General features: G+C 46.5%; 2 protein-coding genes across 4 annotated transcripts in view; one reads left to right on the top strand and one right to left on the bottom strand.

Annotated features, from left to right (window-relative positions):
* The window catches only part of HIRA (histone cell cycle regulator), a 383,198-nt gene extending 366,014 nt beyond the window's left edge, over positions 1–17,184 (bottom strand). For both annotated transcript variants that reach the window (XM_078667954.1, XM_078667955.1), the window contains exon 1: positions 16,998–17,184. In XM_078667954.1, coding sequence (XP_078524080.1) covers positions 16,998–17,034 — 37 coding nt within the window. In that variant the 5' untranslated portion in view covers positions 17,035–17,184. The remainder of the gene's footprint in view (positions 1–16,997) is intronic.
* Positions 17,185–17,728: 544 nt separating this feature from the next.
* MRPL40 (mitochondrial ribosomal protein L40) overlaps positions 17,729–27,249 on the top strand; it is a 39,218-nt gene continuing 29,697 nt past the window's right edge. Inside the window, exon 1 of one of the 2 annotated variants that reach the window (XM_078667956.1) lies at positions 17,729–17,970. In XM_078667956.1, the coding sequence (XP_078524082.1) occupies positions 17,861–17,970 (110 nt within the window). In that variant the 5' untranslated portion in view covers positions 17,729–17,860. Of the gene's footprint in view, positions 17,971–21,452; positions 21,576–27,249 lie in introns of those variants that run through there. The other variant, XM_078667957.1, reaches the window with a different exon arrangement.

The raw sequence follows: 27,249 nt of genomic DNA, 5'->3' as shown, positions 1-27,249 counted from the left end.
TACTAACACTGGGTCCATCTTTCGGCCAATATCTGAAGAATACCAAACTAAAGTTATTAAGACCCTAATTTCCACATTCCAAGGTGACAACATCATCATTCCAGTAACAACCATCAAATATAACCTCTGGAAACTTTGCAAAGGCCAGGTGCTTGCTTATGAATTATTGGCTTTAAATTGGCATCTTCCTGGATATATTTAAAATAGGTTGTCAACTCCTCCCCTTCCTAAAGAAACCACATGCATAGCACAATAACATGATCAGCTTCAGACCTGTCACCGTCATATATTTAAAATAGGTTGTCAACTCCTCCCCTTCCTAAAGAAACCACATGCAGAGCACAATAACCTGATCAGCTTCAGACCTGTCACCGACCAAACATCACTGGACAAGTAATTGAAAATATGCTACAACAATGAAAATACGCAACACCCACTCCATGCTAGACAAAGGTGAAGCCTGCCACCTGTCCTCTATTTGTCAGAAGCGTTTAATAATAAGGCCTGATTGTAATTTTGTAGGAGTCGGTGCTATTTACAACACAAGTTAAAATCTGAGTCCCCAGGGTTTGGAATTCATCAGGAGTGATACATAGCACCTAGCCTGACTTTCTGGGACCTAACATGCAGCGTTTGGTGCTTATAGCACCAAAATCCATGTTACGGTAAATAACTTACTTTTTTTACCCTTTGGACCCGCTAAAGTTCAACAAAGGGTGAGGTATTTAATGCACCGGGTAATTACTTAGTGTGGTAACCACAATACAACTAAGAACTCTATCCCCACTGCAAACAGGTGCTTACACATGCAATTCCTTGTGGTAGCAAAATGACCCACCGTACATTCCCCTAAATCAGTTTATAATTCTGCAGTCTAATTGGTCCAGTGCAGAAATAAATTTGACCCCAGAACTCCCATCCTGGGAGAACTTGACTTGCATCAGTTAGAAAGAAGAATCAGACTATCTGGCAGGTATTCATTTTTAAAGCCCTCGGTGACTTCCAGGGTCCTTACCTGTGCGGGGGAGAGATGTGGTGGAGTCTTTATATGCAGATGTCAGTTCTCGACCCCATCACTCTATAAAAAAACTGTTCCATGTTTAGGTAGGCTCTCTTCTTCTCGTCCCGTTACATATGGCCTCCGTGTCATCTCCATGTGCATTCAGCCCCTCCGCGCCCCTCCTTCCATGTGCATGAAGCTTCTTTATACCCCCACCCGAATTGTCATCACTCTAATGCATGTGGCAATTATCAGCCCTATCCCTGCCCAGGTGGCCTCTCTCTGCCTCTACACTGCGCTTGAAGTAATTCTGTGCCCCATCACTGAGCACAAAGACTATGTCTGTTGCATGGGCATACAGCCTTACTCTAATTATCTTGTTCGAGTGAAAATTCTCTGTTGCCCTATCACGCGGCCTCTTTTGGTCCTTGTTCGTGCAGGTTGCCTCACTCTGTCAATGTCCTGGGGGCTCACTCTGTCAATGCCCTGGGCAGCAGGCTTCTTTATGTAACTGCCCTGTGCAGGTGCCGACACCCCTGTGAAGGTGGCCTCTCTCTGACACTGCCCTGTGCAGGTGCTCCCCTGTCACTCTCCTGTGAAGGTGCTGCGACACTGTGCTGTGCAGGTGTCCCCCTGTCACTGCCCTGTGTAGGTGGCTCCCGTCTGACACTCCCCTGTGGAGGTGGCACTCCTCTGACACTGCCCTGTGCAGGTGGCCCCTCCCCTCTCCGACACTGCCCTGTGGTGGTGGCCCCTCTCCGACACTGTCCTGTGCAGGTGTCCGCCTCCCCCCCCTGTCACTACCCTGTTCAGGTGGCCCCTCTCCGACAGAGCCCTGTACAGATGGCCCCCCTCTGACACTGCCCTGTGAAGGTGATCTGACACAGTCTAGTGCAGGTGCCCCCCTGTCACTGTCCTGTGCAGGGGGCCCCTCTCTGGCACTTCCCAGTGCAAGTGGCCCCTCTCTCTGACACTGCCCTGTGGTGGTGGTCTCTCTCTAACACTGCCCTGTGGGGCGGTGGCCTCTCTCGACACTGCCCTGTGCAGGTGGCCCCCTGTCACTGCCTGTAGTATGTGATTCCAAAAGTAATCCAATTACACTCCAAAGTCAATAAGTTGATTTATTCATAACAGGACCCACGACCAGTACTTCACAGCTGAAGTCTTAATCCTTGAATGATGCATACAACATTCCTCAACAAGGTATTCTTAAATCTAGAACATAACATGTATAAACATTCCTAACATTCCTTAAAGTACCAGAATAGCTTGCCTTTATTACAAACCTCACCCCCCCTTTTTTTTAAAAAAAATTTAATGATAAAAAATAAAACAAAAGACAAATTATGTAACATAAGGAAAACAATCAATAGTACACATAATCCCTGGAATTAATTGGAGCAGATCTTAAGCGTGCACTACATCTCATGACATTGTCTCCATGATCATTGGAAATATCACTGGAAGACGCAGGAACAGTTCTGGATACCTCTGTCCCACTAACAATAGATGAATCACCTCTGTCAAAAACATGTTCTTGAACATATCTACGAATAGACTCTGTTAAATTATCTAGATCAAACCAGTCCTGTCTTTGAGATGTTTTAGTGGAACTGATTTTCTGTAAAATAATGTTTGCTTGTTTAGAAGAGACCTTGACTAATGCATTACTGTTCCACCACCCTTTTTCGTGTAACAAAACAGATGATTTGTTAATTTTCAAAACTTTAACGGGTTCAGAGAACTTTGACTGTCCTTTACTAACTTTATTGGGGTTTTTTACCAATACCCAATCACCAATATTCAGAACTCCTTCTTTAACATGCATTTTCTTATCATAATTCACTTTATAACTCCTTTGTTTCGCCTCAACATGTCCCCGAACTTTCTGCAAATCAATATTATGATAACGTTCAGCCTTTCCCAATAGCCATGATGGAGTGATAGATGAAATGGGCTTCCTTCCTCTTAATAAAACAAAAAGGAGCTACATCTGTGGTGCTCTGAGGTGTGATGTTGTAATTCCAGACCTTAAACTGCAGGAATTTCAAAACATTTAAATTATTTGCAACAGCAGTCTGAACACCCTCTTTAAATCAATCTATTTGCCCTTTCCACCAGGCCATTGGAAGCTGGACTATATAAAAGGTACCCTTATGTGTTTGACATCGTGTTTACTAAGAAAATTCGTAAATACATCAGAAACAAAATGAGATCCATTGTCGGTGACAACTTCTTTCACTCTTCCTTCAATATTAAACAAAAATTTTAAGAAAGAAACAGCTGGAGCCGAATCTGCATTGCTAACAAATGAAAAATAAAGCCATTTCCAGTAATAGTCAATGGCCAAAATTAAAAATCTCGTCACAACCAACAACATTTAAAGGACCTGTAAAATCCAACCCAATCTTTTCCCAAGCATTACTTGGCCAATTGACTGGAATGAGAGGACTATTGAACGTTTTCCAGTGCTTGTCTGAACATAAACATTCTGACCAAGTCTCCACATATCTTTTTACTTGACCATCAATCCCTGGCCACCAGTACGTCTGTCTGATTTTCTTAACCGTGGCAGAAATTCCTATATGTCCCTCATGGGCTAAAGAAATAATTTTTGATCTCAGACTAGCTGGAGGGACAAACAAATCCTGTCTCATCAATATATTATTTACAACAGATAACTCAGATGAAACTTGAGCAAAACTTCTTAATTCCATAGACATGCACCTATCCTTTGGCCAACCCTTCACCAGAAACTTTTTCACTTGAATCAAACAATCCGACTACTCCAACTCAGAAATCTTGAATTGTTCATTTATGTCCTGAACAGTAAATACATATTCCACATCTTCTAAATTCTTACCAGGACACTCAATGAAATCCTCTGAATTGACCGGTAACGTAGACAAACAATCGGCCCTAACATTTTTCCCACCGGGAATATACTTGATCTCAAAATTAAATTCCTGTAATTTAGACAAAATGCGAATCAGCCTAGATGAAGCCTTATTAGAACAACTGTCCCCCAGCATGAATATCAACGGATTATGTTCAGTATGTAATTCGTATTTGGTACTCCAAATATACATTCTAAATTTTTCGGAAGCCCAAGAGCATGCAAACGTTTCGCGCTCAATTGTGCTATAATTTTTCTCACTAACATTCAATGTACGCGAAGCAAAAGCAATAGTAGATTCCTTGCCTTCAACCATCTGACTAAAGACTGCCCCCAGACCCTTAGCACTCACATCGACTGTAATGATACATTTTGCACCATGCTAAAACGGTTTAATGGCTGGTGCTGTTACAATAAGTTTTTTGACTGACTCACAAACTCTTTGGCATTCTTCAGACCATACATATTTTGCATTTTTTTTCAAAAGATCCCTCAAAGGTTGTACAATGACTGCGTAACCTTGAACAAAGCGTGCTTAATATTCACTTAAGCCTAAAAAGGCCCAAAGAGAATCTTTATCAGTTAGTACAGTTGCATCATTAATACCTTTAAGAAGTGAAACCTTAGGTTTTATTCCCTCTGATGAGATGTTATGTCCTAAATAATTACCTTCCTGAGTCAAAAATTTGCATTTATCAATGTTGTTAACTGTCATGCCATTTGACCCTAACTTCTCCAAAACTTCCTCTAACAAGACAATGTGTTGTTCCAAACTTTCAGTATGAATTAAAATGTCATCCTGAAAGGCTTGCATGCCAACCTGATCACCAAAAATCTTATCCATTAAGCGTTGAAAAACGCTGGCGGTGGATGCCAGCCCTAATGGCATCCGTTTGTACATATACACACCGAATGGCGTTACAAAGGTAGTCAGATGTTGTGAACTCTTATTTAAAGGTATATGATGATACGCAGAGCGTAGGTCAATTGTGGAGAAATATTTGCTACTTCCTATTCTAGCTAACATCTCGTATATTCTAGGGAGAGGGTGGCAATCTACAAGAATGTTCCTATTTAGGTCTCTTAAATCTGCACATAAGCGTATGTCACCAGAGCTTTTGCGTGCGACCACGGCTGCCGAAACCCACTCTGATGACTCAACTTGTTCAATTATACCTTGCGAACACATATTAATGAGTAGCTTCTTGAGATCTTCTTGTGCTGAAAAGGGGTACAGGTCTCACTTTCTGTTTTACAGGAATGGCATTACTTTTGAGTTTGATAGTGTGTTCAAAATCCTTAATCACACCAATTTTATCAGAAAAAACATTGGGAAATTTGTTATGTAATTTCTTGGAAAAATCATCTTGTTCAGGAACCTCCTGAAAAGAGAAAACTGGCATATCACCAAGTACTACAGGTTCATCTTGTCCTGGTCTTAAAATAATCCCTAGTTTGGCTTGGTCTTGCCATCCTAAAATATCTCTTCCATTAACAGCAACATAAATGTTAGTGTAAATATTCCTACCTTTAAATAGGACACTATCCTCAAAGTACCCTTTCATGATAATATCGTATTCCCCAAATGCTTTAGGGTTGATATTAGTAGGTTTTAACAATTTTTGTGACCAAAACTTACTAAATGTTTTCTCAGCTAGTATTGTAATAGGAGATCCAGAGTCAGCCATGAAATTTAAATCAATAGTACCAATTTTAGTTTCGCAAATTGGTCCTTTACAACGTTTCTCAAACTTACCCAATGCATTAACTTCCACTGAAGATACAGAAGAATTGTTGATAGCTTCAGATAAAATCTCATTTTCCACATTGAGTTGGCTTACTTTGACTTTAGTCTTAGAGCTGCATGACAAACATTGAAAAAATGTCCAATTTCCTTACAATTATTACAACGCCTACCTTGGGCTGGAGAATTTGGATAATTGCCAAGGTGAAATTTGGAACCACATCTATAACAACTTCCACCACTTTTCCGTTCAGTGTTCTTTTTAAACACATTTTTATGTGATACCAAATTCACATTAGTTTCATTGCATGGTGAATTACCAACAACTACTGCAATTTTGGGAATATTTGTAGAAACATTGTTAGCACTTTCCGATAGAATTTTTCATGAAACTACAGAACGCTCTATACTTCCAGCTATATCCATGACCTCGTCAAGATAGGGGTTTTTACATGTCAGAATTCGCTCCTGTATCTTTTTATTAAAACAATTAAGAACTAATTAATCCCTCAATGCTGTATCCAAATAATCCTCAAAAACACATTTTGAGGCCAAAACACGTAAAACAGCTAAATAATCTTCTACAGATTCTTCAGCAGACTGCTTACGTTTGAAAAATGTATGTCTTTCGACCATTACTAAAGGCTCATCTACGTACTGCTTACCAATGCGTGCAAGAACCTCTTTAAAAACATCCCATGTCAAAAAAAAAAAAAAACAACAACATCCCATGTGTCATCTTCAGCAGGCGCTGGTACTACTGTTAGATTATCAAAAACTTCTTGACCTGCATTGCCAAGATGGTTAAACAAGAATGCTTTTTTTTCGAGAAGCAGAATATTTATCAGCATCAACAGCTTCTAAATAATTCTCAAAAATTCTGAACTACTTATGCCAGGGTTTGATAGGTTTGCCTGGTAGTTCAAGAAATGGAGGAGGTTGCATTACATTGTTGCTATTACTGGTAGCCATAATATATCAGTAAATTAAAAAAAATGATAATTAGTATAATGCAATTATACTAAAACTAATCTAACACCTACCTACTCTGTAGCCAAGCGGAAGGCATCAGTTTCACGCACCAGTCAAGCAGCGCATCAGTCTCCCAGCCTCCCGAGCCCACCTCTCGCCGCACCCGCTTCGCGGGTGCCGCTTCGCCGGTGGGTGCTGGCAGAGGCACCATCTTGAAGGACTGAGGCGAGGATACCGGCAGCAAGACTCCAAGGCGGTAAGGGGCGCGAGGGACCAGCGGGGCTGCGAGCGTGCGGGGACTTCATTTCCCAGAAGTCCCTGCAAGACCAAGGAAGAGCTTCCGGTCCGCTCTCCCTGCTGGCCCGCCCCCCGCCCATCCAAGTCAGCTAAAAGCGTCCCTCTCCCTCCACCTCGTGGGACACCTACCTACTCTGTAGCCAAGCGGAAGGCATCAGTTTCACGCACCAGTCAAGCAGCGCATCAGTCTCCCAGCCTCCCGAGCCCACCTCTCGCCGGTGGGTGCTGGCAGAGGCACCATCTTGAAGGACTGAGGCGAGGATACCGGCAGCAAGACTCCAAGGCGGTAAGGGGCGCGAGGGACCAGCGGGGCTGCGAGCGTGCGGGGACTTCATTTCCCAGAAGTCCCTGCAAGACCAAGGAAGAGCTTCCGGTCCGCTCTCCCTGCTGGCCCGCCCCCCGCCCATCCAAGTCAGCTAAAAGCGTCCCTCTCCCTCCACCTCGTGGGACACCTACCTACTCTGTAGCCAAGCGGAAGGCATCAGTTTCACGCACCAGTCAAGCAGCGCATCAGTCTCCCAGCCTCCCGAGCCCACCTCTCGCCGCACCCGCTTCGCGGGTGCCGCTTCGCCGGTGGGTGCTGGCAGAGGCACCATCTTGAAGGACTGAGGCGAGGATACCGGCAGCAAGACTCCAAGGCGGTAAGGGGCGCGAGGGACCAGCGGGGCTGCGAGCGTGCGGGGACTTCATTTCCCAGAAGTCCCTGCAAGACCAAGGAAGAGCTTCCGGTCCGCTCTCCCTGCTGGCCCGCCCCCCGCCCTTTGCACCTCCTACATAACAACATTTCCCTCCCGCAGCGCGGGACGCAGCTCGGGCAAAGACAGGGCCGTTTGAGGCCGTTCGAGGACGGCAGAGGACGGCCCCGGCCCTGTCACCCTGCATTCCACGTCGCCCCCCTAGGCCCCCACGAAAACAAACGTACATTACCGGGACTCAGGATGCGTCCCAAAACAAGAAGTGCGTCTAAGAAAGCGACTCTGGTGACGCAAGTGACCGGCCCTATAGACCTTTTCATATCCAGGGTCAATGATACCATTGACAAAAGCATCATCTTACTGGAGAAAAGAGTCTCTTTGGACCTCTTGCAGGCAAAACGATCTTCGCTTGGTTCACTTGCCACCGCAAACTCTCCCGTTCACCAGGTGGCTAACAATTGTTCCTTACCACTGCCTTTAACCACTGTTCCTACGATGACTGTCCCCAATTCCGTAGATCTGTCAGTAACTCAATCGGACTCTGATCAATCTTACGTCGATCTCGACGCATCCCCAGACTTAGAAGCCTGTCAATCACCGGTCGAGGAATTAGACCAGAGTGCCATTAGTAATCTTTTACCATTGGATCCAGAAACGACCCTAGATACAATAAAAATAAGGGAAAATATCTCCACCCATCCCAAGGCGATGCCAACCATCAGGGAAAAACCTAAGACAAAAATAAAGAACCATAATCTGATTACACCTACCCTAAATTCCTCAGCAGGTATCCCCTGTTGGGTGGAAAATATGGTTATGGACCTAAAATCCGACCTTGAAGCCAAAATTACAGCACAGATTAAACCACTTATATCAAAGTTGGACAGACTCACGACATTAATCAATACTAAATGTAGCTGTAAATCGAGCAGGAATGGTCCTTCCCCAACGCAGGGAGCAAAGGAAACATTCCAAAAAATACCATCCAGCATCAAACAAACAACAGCTATAACAGATAAGCTCAATATTTCTCAAACCAAGAAAACGACAGTAATACATTCGCTAGTTAAAAATGGGAGTAATCCGGTTGCCCCCCATAACATTCCGGAGGTGGTAGATCCTTCCTCTGCTATACAAACAGGTCCAGAAGGTCAGTCAAAAACAAATAACAGACAAACAAAAGGTAATGCTACTATTCCAACAGAGACCCCCTCTCAAGAAAAGTCATCAGCTCTGAAGACCAAGCAACCTCGGCCTAAAATAATTAACTTACCCCCGGAAGCCGCTCCCTTCGTGGTAGTACTAACAGCAGTTCCCCCACTGAAGGAGGGTGCAAGAGAATCTTTTGCTGAGCTGAGGAACAAATGTGCCCAGTGGCTTCAACTCCATAGGCCACTACCCGCCCACATTAGGGGTGATATCTTCTCCGCACGTAGAGGAGATTGGGTTGGTAGAAGTACGAAGACAATAGCGGGGGATGTCATCAGTCTCAAATTCAGGGAGATAGGGGCATCAAACTATATTTGCAACTCGCCCAATAGAGGACCTGCCACAAAAATAAATCCCCTTCCTTTATCTTACTTCCTACCCCCATCCCCAAGGCAAAATTTCCCCTTATATCCACCCCCATCAAGTACTGGCCCCACAAATCCCTCTGAATATAATACGCATCATCCCCAATACTACCCTGACAGGTCACGTCTTTCGCAAAATTTACAACATCCAGCCTCTCACTGGCAACCACCTGTCCTATTTCCTCAACCCTCACATCTTGTTCCCCAACCCCTTGTCAATCCATTTCATCATCCATATCATACCACCCAACAATGGTGGCAACCTCAGCAATCCACGTACTACAATACCCACTTATGGCAACAGCCGCGGCAAGGTTGGCTTCCTCCATTTAATCCATTAGGCCCAAACCATCAAGGCAGAGATAGGGCCGAATGGACTGGTCAGGATCATAGGACAAAGCATAATGACCCAACACGCTGGGATAGTTTGAATGGTCTCCAATTAGTTAACAGATATAGTCCCCTGGAGTGTGTCGATTGACTACCTCAACCTCAGGAATACTCCCAAAATCATACAGATCGTTTGGAACTCACGGTCCCTCCAGACCTAGAAATTACATCAGCTCCCGAGATCCTAAATGAATTAAAAAAAACAAAAAGCTCAAGTGACAGCCTAACAATCTTGAGTTTGATCTCGTGGAACATCGCTGGATTAAAGACAAAAATTGAGGATGGGACTATACTGTACCACACGCGTAATCATCAAGTTCTATGCGTACAGGAGACATGGTCACTGCAAGAATATCACCTGCAGGGGTACAAAACGTACTCGTCTCTTGCGCAGCCGGGTCACATAGGCAGACCAAAGGGAGGTCTGTGTATTTACATAGCTAATACTATCCAAAACGTTAGAATAAAGGTTATTGAACTAGCACCAAACCTGCAGATCCTTGGCCTTTACTTCCAGAAAAGAGAGTCAATGATCATTATTAATTTTTACAATAATCTGGATGAATTGGACTTTGAGAGAGTTTTGGCCCACCTCCATGAAAAACTAACTATTTTTAGAATGCAGCAAGGAGAAGGAGGCCCGGCAACAATACTATGGGCAGGCGACTTTAATCTTCACGCCTGTACCCAACCAGATAGAAAGTGCCCTGGCATGGTGACCGAAGATGGCCTCTTACTTACCCATTTCTCGCACAACAAAATGGGAAGGCAAATGAATGATCTCCTATCCGATCTGGATCTCCAGATAGTAAACACCTTGGATTACGGGGAAAACTCACTTGCACCTACCTATCTAGGAAGAGGTTACCAAACTACGGTAGACTTTATAATTATATCAGCTTCCTTACAATTAAGAGTAAAGAGTTTTGAAGTGTTACCGAATTCCCAAAGTGACCATGCAATACTAACTCTGGAAGTCTCATTAATTCATCAAAAATGTTCCCCAGTAGTAATAGCCAATGCATTGACTCAGGAAAATATCAACATAGACAAAGTAAATGGCTATACTATAAAATGGGAGAGGATAAATCCAGAGGAACTCACCAAAGAGCTAATAAGAACAGTCCATCCTCAAATTCAAATTTGTTTGGACATAGCTACAAATGACACGGAGCTTTTAACTAATTTTGCTCAAATCATGGAAAAAACCAAGGCGCTACTTACAAGGAAACAAAAACCTGGCTCATCCCGGCCTAATGGCTGGTTCAATCAAGAGTGCACTAAGGCTCACACAAAACTAAAGTTAGCCTTAAATAAAAATGAAAGGGATCCCACCACAATAGCCACTCTTAGAAGTGAATATCAAAAAATAAGGAAAAAGAGGAAGGAGGAATTGAAGCAAGCGCTGTGGCATGAACTCCACATCAGTGCCCAGGAAAAAAACTCTATAGCCTTCTGGAGAATCATAAGAACTCCCTTTTTGGCGGATGACACTTGCCCAAGAATCGAAGCCGCCATAGATGCTGCAACTTGGGTATCACACTTTACTAGCATCTTCCAAAAACCAATCAACGACCAAGACCTGGAAGAAGAGGAAAAAACATTCCCACCATACCCGATAGATATGAATTTTGAAATTTCTGAAATTCTTGTGGCATTGAACTCTACCAAAAAAGGGAAAGCTCCAGGGCCGGATGGTGTCCCGGCAGACCTTTTTAAACACCAAACAGATTTTTGGGCACCAATCCTAACAAGGGTCTGCAGCGCTACGGCAAAAATAGGAATTCTGGAGTCTTGGACTAAGTCCATCATGGTGCCGATTTTTAAAAAAGGTAATCGTTCGGACCCAGCCTGCTATCGCCCAATTTCCCTGCTGGACTCATTGGGGAAAATAGCAGGAAGAGTGATTTTAGAAAGACTCCAGGATTGGGCGGAAGAAAGAGGTATTTTATCCGACCTTCAATTCGGATTTAGAAAAGGACTAGGCACTGTGGAACAAGCCCTAAACCTATCAATAATCTTCGGGAAATATGTGCATGCAAAGAAAGCAAAACTTTATATGACCTACGTAGATCTGTCCGCGGCTTTCGACTGCGTCTCCCACATAAAATTGTGGTCCCTCCTAGCACAGATGGGGGTAGACCCACCACTCCTGAACTTTCTAAGGGAACTCTATTCCAATCCATCCGCAAGAGTTCGCTACGGGATAAAGGGAGAACTGACGGCGTCCTTCACAGTAGAGCGAGGAGTCAGACAGGGATGTGTCCTGGCGCCCTTTCTTTTCTCCCTCTATACCAACAACTTGGAGGTTGAGCTATTAAAGGGTGCCCGTGACCTCCCACTGGCCAAACACCGCCCGATCCCCGCCCTGCTGTATGCGGATGACGCCGTCCTTCTCGCACAAACTCCCCGTGAACTCCAAAGGTCCCTTAACAGATATTCCCAGTTTATGAGAACTCTTGACCTCCACATAAACGTGAAAAAGACTTTCGTAATGAAGGCTGGGGTCGGGAATAAACAACAAAAATCCATCTACCTCGAAAGTCAAAAAATTGACCCAACAAACGAATACTGTTACTTGGGGGTCATGATAGACAACAAACTCTCCTGGAAACCAGCAGTAGAAGCCAGAAAACATTGCTTCAAAAGAGCACTAGCCGCATTGGTGTCGTTTTCTCAAAAATTAGGAAAACGTCCACCCAGGGAACTGTTAACCATATATAAAGCCAAGTGCCAATCTACAGCTTTATATGGAGCAGGACTATGGGGATACACGGACGTTACCTCCCTGCAAATTGCAGAAAATAAGTTTTTTAGATTCATCCTATCTGCACCCAAAACTTCCTCTGTTTACGCCTGCCACTTAGAACTGGGGGCACCGTATATTGAAGATCTTGCTAAAATCCAACCGCTTCTTCTTTGGCGACGTATTTGGATGTCAGATAAAAACGACCTTACAAAAACAATAATGGCGGATGCAATGTCTCTGGACTACGTTTCTAAAATCAAATGGCTGGTCTATATTCGGTCCTTTCTTTGCGACCTTGGAATGGAAAAATATTATCTTAATCCCGAAAAAATTGGAGAACTCGCACATGAAAATCTAAAAAAGCGAGCGTTGGATCACCTGTCCAAATTGAGACTCCAGGTAGAAGCTGGGAAACAGTCAGTGCAGCATGCCATGCTGGTCCAATCTACTCTCTCAATGCAGCCCTATTTAAACCTTGATATTGGTACTTTCGAACGATTTCTCCTGATAAGATTCAGACTGAACACATTTCACAGACTGGTGGTCTTCCCAATACCAAATGTTTGGGATTTAAACTCACCTCCATGTCCATGTGATGGGATATCAGGTCAATCCACTATTCATACAGTTCTGTTCTGTAAATTTTATCAGGAACACCGCAAACTCTGGCTATTGACCCTTTTGAAATCTTGGGGTCTCAGACAATGTAGAACAGCCATGTTGAGCTTGCAGCTTCTGGACACTGAAGCCACATGTTACCATGTCCTTAATTTTTTGAAATGTATATACAGACATCGGAAAAACCTCTAAACTTTTAAATTAATAGTACTGTATACACTGTCGAAATTCCTTTTCGCTGCTCTTAAGTATTTTGTTAAATCAGATTTCATTGAAAATCTTCTTAACTGTAATGCTTTTATGGATCGTAATAATCCGAATAAAGTTATATTTGATTTGAACTAATCTAATATGTGGAAACAGCTAACCTGGATATATGATAAGGTTTGAGAAAACAGCAAAGTTAATGAACTGTTCCTTCAAATACAGAACAGATTAACTGTCTTTGAAAATACCTCCCAATAATAACAAATGTTTAAAATAAGATTGATTGAGGAAAATGAATAAAGCCTTAAATTAAGGAAGCCTTAAATAGTTGCAACGCGGTGCTCCGAATATATGTAGAACAAGATAAATGGTCAAACTCCTTCGTAGTGGTATTCTCCGTCTTTTCTGTTGCTAAGCAGCGAAGAATAACAAAGTCAAAATGGCGGCAGTAGTGTGAGTTGCGCGTGAGAAGACGCGATGATGTCAGGATACGTGCAGCAATCGACTGTCTATGCGCAGTTAGAACCTGGAGTTGACACGATGATGTCAAGGTATGATGAGCAATCGAATGTCCATACGCAGTCGGAATCCTAAGTGAAGAGATTCTCAATGCGCGACGAGGCGGGTAAGTTGAAGCAGTGTTTGAAAAATGCAGACTTGAATAATGCACGTGATGGAGCAAGGTGATGAACAAGATTTTGTTCAAACTTGTGAAGTTAATCTCCCATAATAAGTAATTAAAACTAATAAGCATGTGGTGAAATTATTAATCAACTTAGTTTAAAAATGCATTTATCAGTACACGCGGGATAAACTAATGTGCTATATGTTGCAAACGCAAAGAAAAATAATAAACTAACTATGTCTATTGTCTTTGTCAGTATTAAATGCGGCTGTTTAACTAATGGCATGTGCTTATTTTGTGTGCCTATGTTATGTCTTTTCCGTGACAAAAAGCTTGTGGAGATCGTGCAGTTCAACGAAGAAAAGTAATTATAATGCTGCTTGTATGTGCTTTTGCTAGGTAACATAATTAACGGGATTAATTAGTAATGGGGGTGGGTAACAGAATGGGTCTCAATTCTTTAATTAATTGATGTCTTGTGTTTGTTTAATAATAGTTTCCAAAGTGAGGCCTAAAGATGGTTCAGAAAACATGGCTGACAGAGCTGCAGACGCAAAAGCTTGTCCAGAGTGAAGCCTTCGCACATGCGTAGCTGTGGAGATTTTTACCGCACTGTCATCGTTAATTGAATAAAAAGCAGTTCTTTGGTTGAATAGAACGTGCTCACGGAGACAAGGCTCAAGGACAGGAACTTAAAGTGTCTGCCAAGGATAGGAAGTAAATGTTTGAAACTCGAGGAAAAGTAACTTTCTTGAGGAAGCTGAAAGTCGTGGTACTGAAAGACAATAGGGCTTATGTGAAGCCTGGACTTGGTCAAGAATCGGAGATGACCTAATGTTTTATCATGGACTGACACAGGACAGCCAATGAAAAGCTTGGATTAGCACAAAAGAATGTAAAATGTAGAAAGTTTAGCTAGAGAGAAAGGTATAAAACCGGACATTATGAGCAGGGAAAAAGCGCTCTACTTTCCGATTCCTGATTGACGTGACATGCTGTTGGACTTTTGGCGCACGTAAGGACAGCAGACTTTAAATGATTTTTCCTTTCTAGGTGGAGTGAGAATTAGACAGGGAAATAGATTTAGGGAATGGAAACTGTTATTCTGCTAATATTTCATATTACTGAGTTTGCTTTGAAGGTGTCCGTTTAAAAAAAAAAAAAACATTTCCTTATTAAAATGCTGCTTTATTATTTGCTTATAAAATAAAGATTCTAAAACGTAAATGCGTTTTCTTTATGAAAAATAAAGTTAATAGAATTAGATTTGATAAGACAAGCTGGTCTTGTTTATTCATGGTCTAGTTTCCATCAGTTGATCCAATCGCCTTAGTGGCCTGATTATAAATGATATTAGTTTAAAACCATGGTGAAAATAGATAAACTACAGTTGTATATAATTATGTAAATAGTTTGTGGATAGTTATGATTAATCAGACCACATGATTCAGTTGCTCAAAAATGGTCTCATTGGTATTATGGGCCTTTATAAGTGTTTATGATTAATGGTGAGTATTGAGGTAATAGGTAGCATTTATGAGACAGTTTTTCAATCAGAGCGCTGGATCACGCGTCTGAACCAACAGTCATGCCAGATACTAGCAGCCGATAGTAAACACGCCACCGCTCGATTCAACGGTCGAGTAAATTCCTTTTCGGCAACCAATGAAGTATAACAATAAATAAAGTCCAATACACTTCGGCACACTTCTCAGCATTAAGTTGAGGCATAACTGTAAGAACTCACCCTCAGCCAGGAAAGAAGCTAGGCGAACACAGTGCGAAACAGATCTCCAAAGCTGATCCGAAGAATGTGCCAAATATTTAATATATAAATTCTGCCGTTTCCGAAAATTGAAACAGAAAGTGAAAACTCACAATCTCCAAATTTTGTCGGGTGGTCCAGTCCATAAATCCCGTCCCCAATAAATGTAGTATGTGATTCCAAAAGTAATCCAATGACACTCCAAATTCAATAGGTTGATTTATTCATAACAGGACCCACGACCAGTGCTTCACAGCTGAAGTATTAATCCTTGAATGATGCATACAACATTCCTTAACAAGGTATACTTAAATCTAGTACATAACATGTATAAACATTCCTTACAGTACCAGAATAGCTTACCTTTATTACATATTATACTGCCCTGTGCAGGTAGCCTCTCTCTCTGACACTGCCCTGTGGGGGTGGCCTCTCTCTGACACTGTCCTGTACAGGTGGCCTCTCTCTGACACTGCCCTGTGCAGGTGGCCTCTCTCTGACACTGCCCTGTGCAGGTGGCCCCCTCTATCACTGCCCTGTGCAGGTGGCCTCTCTCTGGCACTGTCCAGTGCAGATGCCCTCTTTCTCTGACACTGCCCTGTGGTGCGTCCTCTCTCTGGCACTGCCCTGTGCAGGTGGCCCCCTCTATCACTGCCCTGTGCAGGTGGCCTATCTCTGGCACTGTCCTGTGCAGGTGGCCTCTCTTTGGCACTGTCCTGTGCAGGTGGCCTCTCTCTGGCATTGTCCTGTGCAGGTGGTCTCTCTCTGGCACTGCCCTGTGCAGGTAGCCTCTCTCTGGCCCTGTCCTGTGCAGGTAGCCTCTCTCTGGCACTGTCCTGTGCAGGTAGCCTCTCTCTGGCACTGTCCTGTGCAGGTGGCCTCTCTCTGGCACTGTCCTGTGCAGGTGGCCTTTCTCTGGCACTGTCCTGTGCAGGTGGTCCCCTCTAACGCTGCCCTGTGAAAGTGATCTGACACGGTCCAGTGCAGGTGCTGCCTTGTCACTGCCCTGTGCAGGTGGCCCCTCTCTGGCACTATGCAGTGCAGATTCCCTCTTCTCTCACACTGCCCTGTACAGGTGGCCTCTCTCTGGCACTGTCCTGTGCAGGTGGCCTCTCTCTGGCACTGTCCTGTGCAGGTGGCCCCTCTAACACTGCCCTGTGAAAGTGATCTGACACGGTCCAGTGCAGGTGCTGCCTTGTCACTGCCCTGTGCAGGTGGCCCCTCTCTGGCACTATGCAGTGCAGATTCCCTCTTCTCTCACACTGCCCTGTAGAGGTGTCCTCTCTCTGACACTGCCCTGTGCAGGTGGCCCCTCTCTTCCTCGCCCTCCAGGGGTGCCTGCTCCTCACCTCAGGTCCTCACTCTTCCTTGGCACCCCTGAATCTAACCCTCGAACCCCACAATTAGAGGCCCTGAGTTCGTAGATGCCCCTTCCCGCCTCTGCCCCCCCTCGACCCCCACTTACCATTGTGGTTGACCCAGGCCGGCTTGACGAGCTTCATGGTCCGCCTGCCCCCGGGGGGTGTCCCGCCCGCGGGGGCCTCTCAGCGCCGGAGCCCCTCCATGGGCCTGCCCGCGCCGCTCCCGCCCTCCGCCGGCCCCTCAGCGCCGCTCCATCCCCGGCCCGGCCTGCGCTGCGGCCCGGCAGGAAGTGAGCGCGGCGCAAAGGGGTCCGGCCGGGAACAGGGCCCGGGCCAGAGGTTCCGGCCGGGAGCGGGGGGGGGGGGCAAACTGTGAGGGGGGGGCTGGGACAGAGGCTTGGAGGGGAGGGGGGGAGGGGTTCGGGTGTGAGACAGAGGCCTGGGGACCCGAGGGGCCCGCCGGGAACTAGGCCCGGCCTGGAGGGGGTGGGGGTTCTGTGGGGGGTGGGCTGTGACAAAGGCCTGGGGACTCGACGGTCCGGTCGTGGGGGGTCGCGGCCTGTGTGGGGGGGTCTGAGACTGCCAGGAGCCGCGGCCCCTGTGGGATGACGGGGCCCCGGGGTTCCAACCGCCTGTGACGGGGGCCCCGGGGTTCCAACCGCTGTGACGGGGGCCCCGGGGGCGGGCGGGGCAGCGCCTGAGGGAACAGAGGCCTATTGTCAGGGCGGCGGGTGGCGGCTTCGGAGGCGGTGGGGGAGGGGCGCCCTCTGACAGGAGCTCTGAAGGTCGCCACGTCACAGGTGGACAGTGCTCCCGAAAACTCCAGGGGGGGGAGACGGTGAGCGTGCTGATGACGTCACGGAAAATGACGTCAAGGAAAGTGACGTCACGAGTCGGTACGTGACGTCAGTGAAACAATGGAAGCCTCAAAACTTCAGTAACCACCAGCACTGCACTGTACTTGTACATGAAGAGGAACAACACTCATCCCATCAACCGAGGGGGGTCTTATGAACCCCCCCCCCCACCACCACTGGAAATGGGGTACCCTGAAGCCTCTACAGATCCTAGGAGCAGGTCTGTACCAAGCACAGCTCTACTACACCCAGATCAGGCGAGAGCCCACCTCACTAGATATGCCAGTTAGCTATTGTGAGAGAGCTCAACACAGTCTAAAAATGTGTGAGTCTCACGCATGATGAGGGAGACTTGAGAGCTTTGCAGTTGACTGGCAAGTTCCCTAACGGAAGGCAAACATGGCCAAATCTAAGGTGACTATCCGAAGAACCTGTTTCATGCGACAGTTTCATGCATTCTGGGTATTAGATGAACACTCCTGACAGCAATGATTTGTAGTTGAGAAAGAAAGTATTGTAACCAGTTTCAATGATAATATGGAGTGAGGTTGCCACCCTAGCGAGGCTTTTGGGGCAGTATTGGTGAAGCATACTCCCTGGTTGTTCTGGGGCCAGGTCCTGGGGAAAGACTTGGTAAATGGCAAAGTTAGTGTTGTTGGTGATCTAAAGCTGATTTTCAGAAAAGTAAAAAATTAGATCACACAATGAAAATGTATGAATAAACAATTCTAAAGTGCTAATACCAGATGTTCCAGCACAACCATTTAAACATTTAGGTCTTGATTCTGAGTTTCCTGCTAAATTCCAAAAGGTTTGTGGAGCGGTGGCCAATATGCTCGTGGAGATTTCTTCACAACCGGTAATGACCATGTACGTTAAAGTCCACATCTGTCTGATACATTTTAGCAGGTCAAACCTAACAACATTTACCAGACTAAAATACTCAGCAAGCACAGAGACATGCTGATTTTGATGCACGAAGCACCAAAATACCCTTGTACTATCCTATTGTTGAAGGGTCCACTCAGAACAGGTAATAATTATTATACCAGATCAATTCCAAACATTACGTTGTTGGCTTCCATTGCATGTGATAATCAGTGCAAATGAACTAGGGCACCCTTGAAGCCTTAATAACTCACATGTTAATATGGAACCCTGGGCGCGTATCTGAGTTGATAAAGACAAATTGAATTCTTGCCAAGAGGAAAGGCATAAACTAAAACAATCTTCTTTCTGGATCCAGCAGATGTTTTCAAGAAGAAACTGGGGATATCATGGCAGACCAAATTAATGTCAAGATGTGGTCAAGCACCATCAGTCTTCTGCTTCAGAAAAGAGACCTTAATCTTCAAATAACAGACACCTCATCTGTGACTTCTTGATCATCAAACTATCTAAAATTGCCACCTCTTGTCCTTGTTCCACTTTCCATTCTATGTTAGGGCCTTGCAGTCTCTGGCTTTCATTTTCCCTTAGTTTACTACTCCTTACGCCACCCAGCCTATGTCCATAACACTGGACCACTCCATTTTGTTTTAAGTATGTGCTATAAAAGGCGATAGGCATAAATACATAGGCTAAGTACTAGAAGGCAAAAACTGTCTCATTCAAGTAATCAGAGGACATTGGCCACCACCAAAAGGGCCACTCCCTAGGATTCTGAATTTATTGGGTGAGATAAATAGTACCTTTTATAACTTTTTTCCCAATGTGGGGAATAATGTGGATTTTAGTACTTACTTTTACTAAAATTTGCTTATCTGGGTGTTTTACCCAGTTAATTTTACAGGGATCTATATTAGACCTGTCAAAATTTACCTGGGGAAAATTATGGGGCTGTTGTGTTTGCCAAAAAACTGGCACATAACAATTTAAGGAGCCCCTCGTAATGTGTGCCTGAGTCATTTCTATGTCATTTCTGTATTTAGATGAATAAAGGCAAGCCAGGTTTCGGGATATGTGGACAGATTCTATTTGTTAACCTGCTACTTCATAGGCCCCATTATGAGAAGACCGTGTTGGATGTGATCATTCTTGCACGTGATACACATCTGACACTGATGTTTAGGAATTTATTGAATGCAGTAAATATTGCCTATTTTGACTTTTGTGGGAATAGCATACAGATTTTTGTCCTTACCTCACCACGGGGCAGATGTATCGACATCGAGATTTGCGAATCTCAAATAGCGATTTTTTAGAAATCGCTATTTGAGATTTGCAAATTGGTATGTATGTAGAAAATCGCATTTTTTTTGCGATTTCTTAAAATTCCTTAATTGCGATTTGCAAATTGCCACGAGGCCCATAGGAATGAATGTGAAGTTATTCTCAATTTGCGATTCGCAAATTGAGAATAATTTCAAGGGTGCGAGGGTGTCATAAGGACACCCTGATGCACCCCTGAAATTCATATGTGTGGGCTTATGGCGCACATACATGCCCTAAGGGCATGTATGTGCGCCACATGGCACCTTCACAAATGCAAAAAAGTGCTTTTGTGAAAGAAATCGCAAATTACCACCAACTTCAAGTTGGTGGTAATTTGCGATTTCTTAATGAAAAATCGCACAACCTAGGTGCTTCATACATTGCATTTAAGGAATCGCAAAATTTGCGATTCCTTAAATGCAATCGCAAAATAAGGAATCGCAAGTTTGCAAACGCCGAAATTCTGCGAATTTCGGCGTTTGCAAACCCATTTGAGCTTTATACATATGGCCCCATACTACTGTAGTCCTGGTAAATACCTGGCATTTTCTCCATTAAATTCCGTCAGATTTGACCTGCAGAAATTTAACAGAGGGTACAAACATTTTTTGCATCCAGTGATTAATTACTGGGTGTGATAAACGTCACACCACTTATAAATGTGAGTGGATGCCAATTTAACGGGCTACCAGTAACCAGGCCCTATATATTGCTGAAGAAGAGTAACCATGAGCATTTTAAGAAGTCAAGCTCAGCAACATAAAAGCAATTGTTACAACATGATTGTATTTTTGTAGAGGATTACAAAGCTGCCTTTGATGGACTGTGTTGTAGAGCCCACCATCATATTTGGTGTAAGAGATGATTATGAAAATGTAAAAATAAAATGCATTTATTCTGATGATACTTGTTTTGTTTTTAATGTCAAACCCCATCAGGCGCTCCACCACAATATATTTCTTACCCATAATTCTAGTAATGGCATAACTGTTTGTAGTCCCCTCAAAAGATTAACATAACTGCATTACTGACCCACCTGCTCGAACATTAAAACATTACAAGTCAGATGCTACTGAATAGTGCATAGTGCTTCTGAAACCCCCCCCCCCCCAAAAAAAACTGGTTTTTTTTTTATTGAATTGTAAAATATTTTAATAAACACTTTCCATCAGTTTTATTTGATCATGTCAGAATATTAAACATAAAAAAAAAACACACACATGGCTGCCGGTAGTTAAGCTTTGCAGATGCAGCTGTGGTGGATATGTTATGTGGACAGTGTGCAAGCCCAGCCTGGGTCCTGGCACACTTCCTGCTGCAGGTCTGTGTGTCTGCGGTTTCTGCACAGTGCCCACCAGGCTGGTCTAGACTTCCAGTGTCACTCCCCGCCTCACCACCAGGGGAACAATGAGGGCTGGCCCTCTGACCCCGCCCCCCGGTGTTTCCCTCCCAGTGCCGGGCGGAACCCAGGCGTCGGCAGCGGTTTCTGGCCGGAGCTCTTAGAGTGTGACACCGGAGGCACTGCTGGTGCTGCTGCTGAGGTTACAGGAGACAGGGCTGCACCATGCTGCTGGCTGCAGGGAGGGCGTTGATGCACGGATCCAGGGCCTGGTGAGAGCTCCTGGGGCAGGGAGGGGAGGCAGGGCTGGTGCTAAAGTTACAGGAGCCTGGCCAGAGCTGGAGGCAGGGCTGTGCCATGCTGCTGTCTGCGGGGAGGGGCTTTCTACAGGGGTCCAGGGTCTGGTGAGAGCTCCTGGGGCAGGGAGGGGAGGCAGGGCTGGTGCTGAGGTATCAGGAGCCTGGGCAGAGCTGGAGACCAGGCTGTGCCCTGCTACTTACTGGCTGTAGGGAGGGCGCTGCTGCAAGGGTGTCATGAAACTGTGTAATGTTTTTGTAATTCTTTTTATGTTCCCATGTAATAGTGAATTTACTATTTGTATATATAGAGCTCTAAACACTAGTATATGTAGTAGACCTTTGTACTTACTACCATTCCTATATGTTTTTAGAGTTTATACCTCTTCCTTGAGGGACTTTACAACTTGTACATTTGCAATTTTTCTCTGTTTAAATCTCTTCCTTAAGTGACTTTACAACTTGTACATTTGCAATTTTTCTCTGTTTAAATATCTTCCTTAAGTGACTTTACAACTTGTACATTTGCAATTTTTCTCTGTTTCTATCTCTTCCTTGAGTGACCTTACAACTTGTACATTTGCAATGTTTTTCTGTTTGTATGTCTTATGGAACTCATGTAATCCAAAGTCCTTATGTAACGCAACTGGTTCTTTTGTAAAGCGCTCTGACACCTTCGGGTAATGTTCGCGCTATACAAAATCGCATTAAATAAATACATTTTTAGGGCTCGCCTGCTGATGCGCTTCAGCGCATAGCTGGCGAAGCTCTATAGGGGCTTATCCAGTGTTTATCCACTGGCGATTCCACTGGCGATTCCTTCAAGTGCATGTGCTTTTTAGGTCATTGCGCTTGCGCAAGCCCTAAAAAGCGCGTGCACAATGCCACCAGCCGCCTGCCTGCCTGCCTCGCATTACCACATCAAAGGCAGCCCTCCGAGCGCATTTCTCACCCCCTAATTATTCACGGCCGGCCGGCAGGCACATCAAAGGCTGCTGCTGCCGTGACTCGCATTTCTCCTCCCTCCTCCCCTATCACTGCCCAGGCCGGCCGTACTTTCTCTTTACAAGGGCGCCCATTCCTGAATCACTTGAAATCTCTCCACATTATTTGCATTTTGTTAATTAAAAAAATTAACTTCAACACAGCGTTGCACATTTTTCTCGACTTCGGAAGGATGAGTCCCAATCTCATTTGTACAAAGTGTTGTAATGGGATTATTGGAGAGTTAGAGAAACGTGCTCACAAGTTACATTTTTATGCAAATCATCTGAGTAAATAAACAATAGCATGGTGCCGTTTGCGTCCTTGACTTGATCTGGTTTTTATTTTTATTTTGCTATTATTCTCACAAAGGCTAAGAAGGTCTGCCTACTTTAGTATTAAGTGCTATACGTCGCATAAGCAACAGCTAACCATTCACTCACCCACGCAACGCCACTCACCCATGCAACGCCACTCACCCACGCAACGCCACTCACCCACGCAACGCCACTCACCCACGCAACGCCACTCACCCACGCAACGCCACTCACACACGCAACGCCACTCACACACGCAACGCCACTCACACACGCAACGCCACTCACACACGCAACGCCACACACGCAACGCCACACACACACGCAACGCCACACACACATGCAACGCCACACACACATGCAACGCCACTCACACATGCAACGCCACTCACACATGCAACGCCACTCACACATGCAACGCCACTCACACATGCAACGCCACTCAACCACGCAACGCCACTCACACACGCAACGCCACTCAACCACGCAACGCCACTCACCCACGCAACGCCACTCAGCCACGCAACGCCACTCAGCCACGCAACGCCACTCAGCCACGCAACGCCACTCAGCCACGCAACGCCACTCAGCCACGCAACGCCACTCACACACGCAACGCCACTCACACACGCAACGCCACACACACACGCAACGCCACTCACACACGCAACGCCACACACACACGCAACGCCACACACACATGCAACGCCACTCACACATGCAACGCCATTCACACATGCAACGCCACTCACACATGCAACGCCACTCACACATGCAACGCCACTCACACACGCAACGCCACTCAACCACGCAACGCCACTCACCCACGCAACGCCACTCACCCACGCAACGCCACTCACCCACGCAACGCCACTCACCCACGCAACGCCACTCACCCACGCAACGCCACTCACCCACGCAACGCCACTCACCCACGCAACGCCACTCAGCCACGCAACGCCACACACACACGCAACGCCACACACACACGCAACGCCACACACACACGCAACGCCACACACACATGCAACGCCACTCACACATGCAACGCCACTCACACACGCAACGCCACTCACACACGCAACAAGTTACATTTTTATGCAAATCATCTGAGTAAATAAACAATAGCATGGTGCCGTTTGCGTCCTTGACTTGATCTGGTTTTTATTTTTATTTTGCTATTATTCTCACAAAGGCTAAGAAGGTCTGCCTACTTTAGTATTAAGTGCTATACGTCGCATAAGCAACAGCTAACCATTCACTCACCCACGCAACGCCACTCACCCATGCAACGCCACTCACCCACGCAACGCCACTCACCCACGCAACGCCACTCACCCACGCAACACCACTCACACACGCAACGCCACTCACACACGCAACGCCACTCACACACGCAACGCCACACACGCAACGCCACACACACACGCAACGCCACACACACACGCAACGCCACACACACACGCAACGCCACACACACATGCAACGCCACTCACACATGCAACGCCACTCACACATGCAACGCCACTCACACATGCAACGCCACTCAACCACGCAACGCCACTCACACACGCAACGCCACTCAACCACGCAACGCCACTCACCCACGCAACGCCACTCAACCACGCAACGCCACTCAGCCACGCAACGCCACTCAGCCACGCAACGCCACTCAGCCACGCAACGCCACTCACACACGCAACGCCACTCACACACGCAACGCCACTCACACATGCAACGCCACTCACACACGCAACGCCACACACACACGCAACGCCACACACACACGCAACGCCACTCACACACGCAACGCCACACACACACGCAACGCCACACACGCAACGCCACTCACACATGCAACGCCACTCACACATGCAACGCCACTCACACATGCAACGCCACTCACACATGCAACGCCACTCACACACGCAACGCCACTCAACCACGCAACGCCACTCACCCACGCAACGCCACTCACCCACGCAACGCCACTCACCCACGCAACGCCACTCACCCACGCAACGCCACTCACCCACGCAACGCCACTCAGCCACGCAACGCCACTCAGCCACGCAACGCCACACACACGCAACGCCACACACACACGCAACGCCACACACACACGCAACGCCACACACACATGCAACGCCACTCACACATGCAACGCCACTCACACACGCAACGCCACTCACACACGCAACGGCACTCACACACGCAACGCCACTCACACACGCAACGCCACTCACACACGCAACGCCACTCACACACGCAACGCCACTCACACACGCAACGCCACTCACCCACGCAACGCCACTCACCCACGCAACGCCACTCACCCACGCAACGCCACTCACCCACGCAACGCCACTCACCCACGCAACGCCACTCACCCACGCAACGCCACACACACACACGCAACGCCACACACACACGCAACGCCACACACACACGCAACGCCACACACCCACGCAACGCCACTCACCCACGCAACGCCACTCACCCACGCAACGCCACTCACCCACGCAACGCCACTCACCCACGCAACGCCACTCAGCCACGCAACGCCGCTCAGCCACGCAACGCCGCTCATCCACGCAACGCCGCTCACCCACGCAACGCCACTCACCCACGCAACGCCACTCACCCACGCAACGCCACTCATCCACGCAACGCCACTCATCCACGCAACGCCACTCATCCATATGCAAAACGAAAAATGTCAAACTCTTCTATTGCGAGACCTATTGCATTTTCAATGCTTGTTAAAAAATGGTCCTGGGTCTGGTCTGAGGCCTGGGGCAGGGAGAGGACACAGGGCGGTGCTGTGCTGCTGGCTGCAGGAAGGGTGCTAAACAGATCCAGGGTCCCCTGAGAGGCCTGGGGCAGAGCTGTGCCAGGACTGGGTGCTTAAGTTAGAGGAGCCTGGACAGAGCTGGAGACAGGGCTGTGTCCTGCTGAAGGGAAGGAGGGCAGGGCAGGATGCAGAAGGGCACAGCTGGTGTCTGGGCTTCCATCATGGTGCCATGTGCTGTAAGGGTGCTGCTGCATGTATGAAGTGTCTGCTGAGAGCACCCGGGGCAGAGCTGTAATGCTACAAGGGCTGTGCATACTGCTGGCTGCAGGACGGTCCGTGTGGCTAGACTGATCCCATGGTCTGGTGAGAGTCCCTGGGGCAGGGAGGGGAGGCAGGGCTTTGTTGCTAATGGGGTTGCATCGTGCTGCTGACCGCAGGTATGGCGCTCCTGGTCTGCACCAGTCTAGTATGGAGTTTTTATATAGCGCCTGGCTACCCGAAGGCCTCCTAGCGCTGAAGCTGACATCGCAAGTCGTCAAATCAATGTGAGGTAGAGTTAGTTCCTAAGCAACCAAGTCTTCTGAGCTTTTCGGGATGGAAGTTCATGCTCCAGTAAGGTAACTCTAAGGGGGGAACCTCCCTTGCCCCGCATGCGTTATTCCGCAGTGCCATTACCCCTGCAGTTTTTACACCGCAAAATCTTTTACAACGCAGGGCTTTACACTGCAAACTATTAGAGCTCATTTCCCAAAGTAACGCCACGGTGGACTTAAAATAGTAAATTGCGTTGTAATGGGGAATGCGTTGTAATAGTTTGCGGTATAAAGCCCTGTGTTGTAAAAGAATTTGTGGTGTAAAGCCCTGTGTTGTAAAAAAAATTGCGGTTTAAAAACAGCGGGGTAATGGCACGTAGAGTAAAAGTGTAGTGTAAAGGGGAAAGTGTTCTATTCCTCTAAGGGTAAAGTATTCCAGATTTTAGGGGCTAGAAAAGGCGCTGAGCGGCCACCCCAAGGGACTTTGCAGATCTTGGGGACATTTAATAGATATGATGAGCTGGAGAGGATCTGAGAAGTCTCTGGGTATATAGGGGGGCTCAAATCCCGGGTGTGGTGAGTCGGATGGGATGGAGGGGAAGCGGATCAGGGTGCTGATGGGGAAGCAGGGCCTTGCTGGTACTTTCTCGGCAGCCCCCCAGGAGACATAGTAGCACCAGCCATGAGCTGTGCTGCAGGTGCGGCCCTGGGGGCAGCACCTGGCATGGAGGGAGCGCAGGGTGGCCCAAAAGAACGTGGTACGGGGTTAAACAAGGCTTGGGAGTATACATGCAAGGCAAGGGCAGAATGTGGGGGGGGTAGTGGCCGGTGCAGGGTGCAGACTGGGCAGGGTTAGGGCCATCCAGGGTTGGAAGTCCGACTTGGCATTCGCAAATAGAAAAGGTCAGTAACACAAGTGTAGAATGGGGCCAAAACAGGCCACTGGAAGAGGGCACCAGGCAAGGTCGAAATGTTTCAATAGATGATGGGCGAAAACAGGGTAGGAATGAGAAAGAGATGAA

Source organism: Lissotriton helveticus, chromosome 11 (assembly GCF_964261635.1).
Source record: "Lissotriton helveticus chromosome 11, aLisHel1.1, whole genome shotgun sequence".
NCBI classification, from domain to species: domain Eukaryota; kingdom Metazoa; phylum Chordata; class Amphibia; order Caudata; family Salamandridae; genus Lissotriton; species Lissotriton helveticus.
The sequence above is the reverse complement of the archived record's forward strand: the minus strand, read 5'-3'. Positions and strand labels throughout refer to the sequence as shown.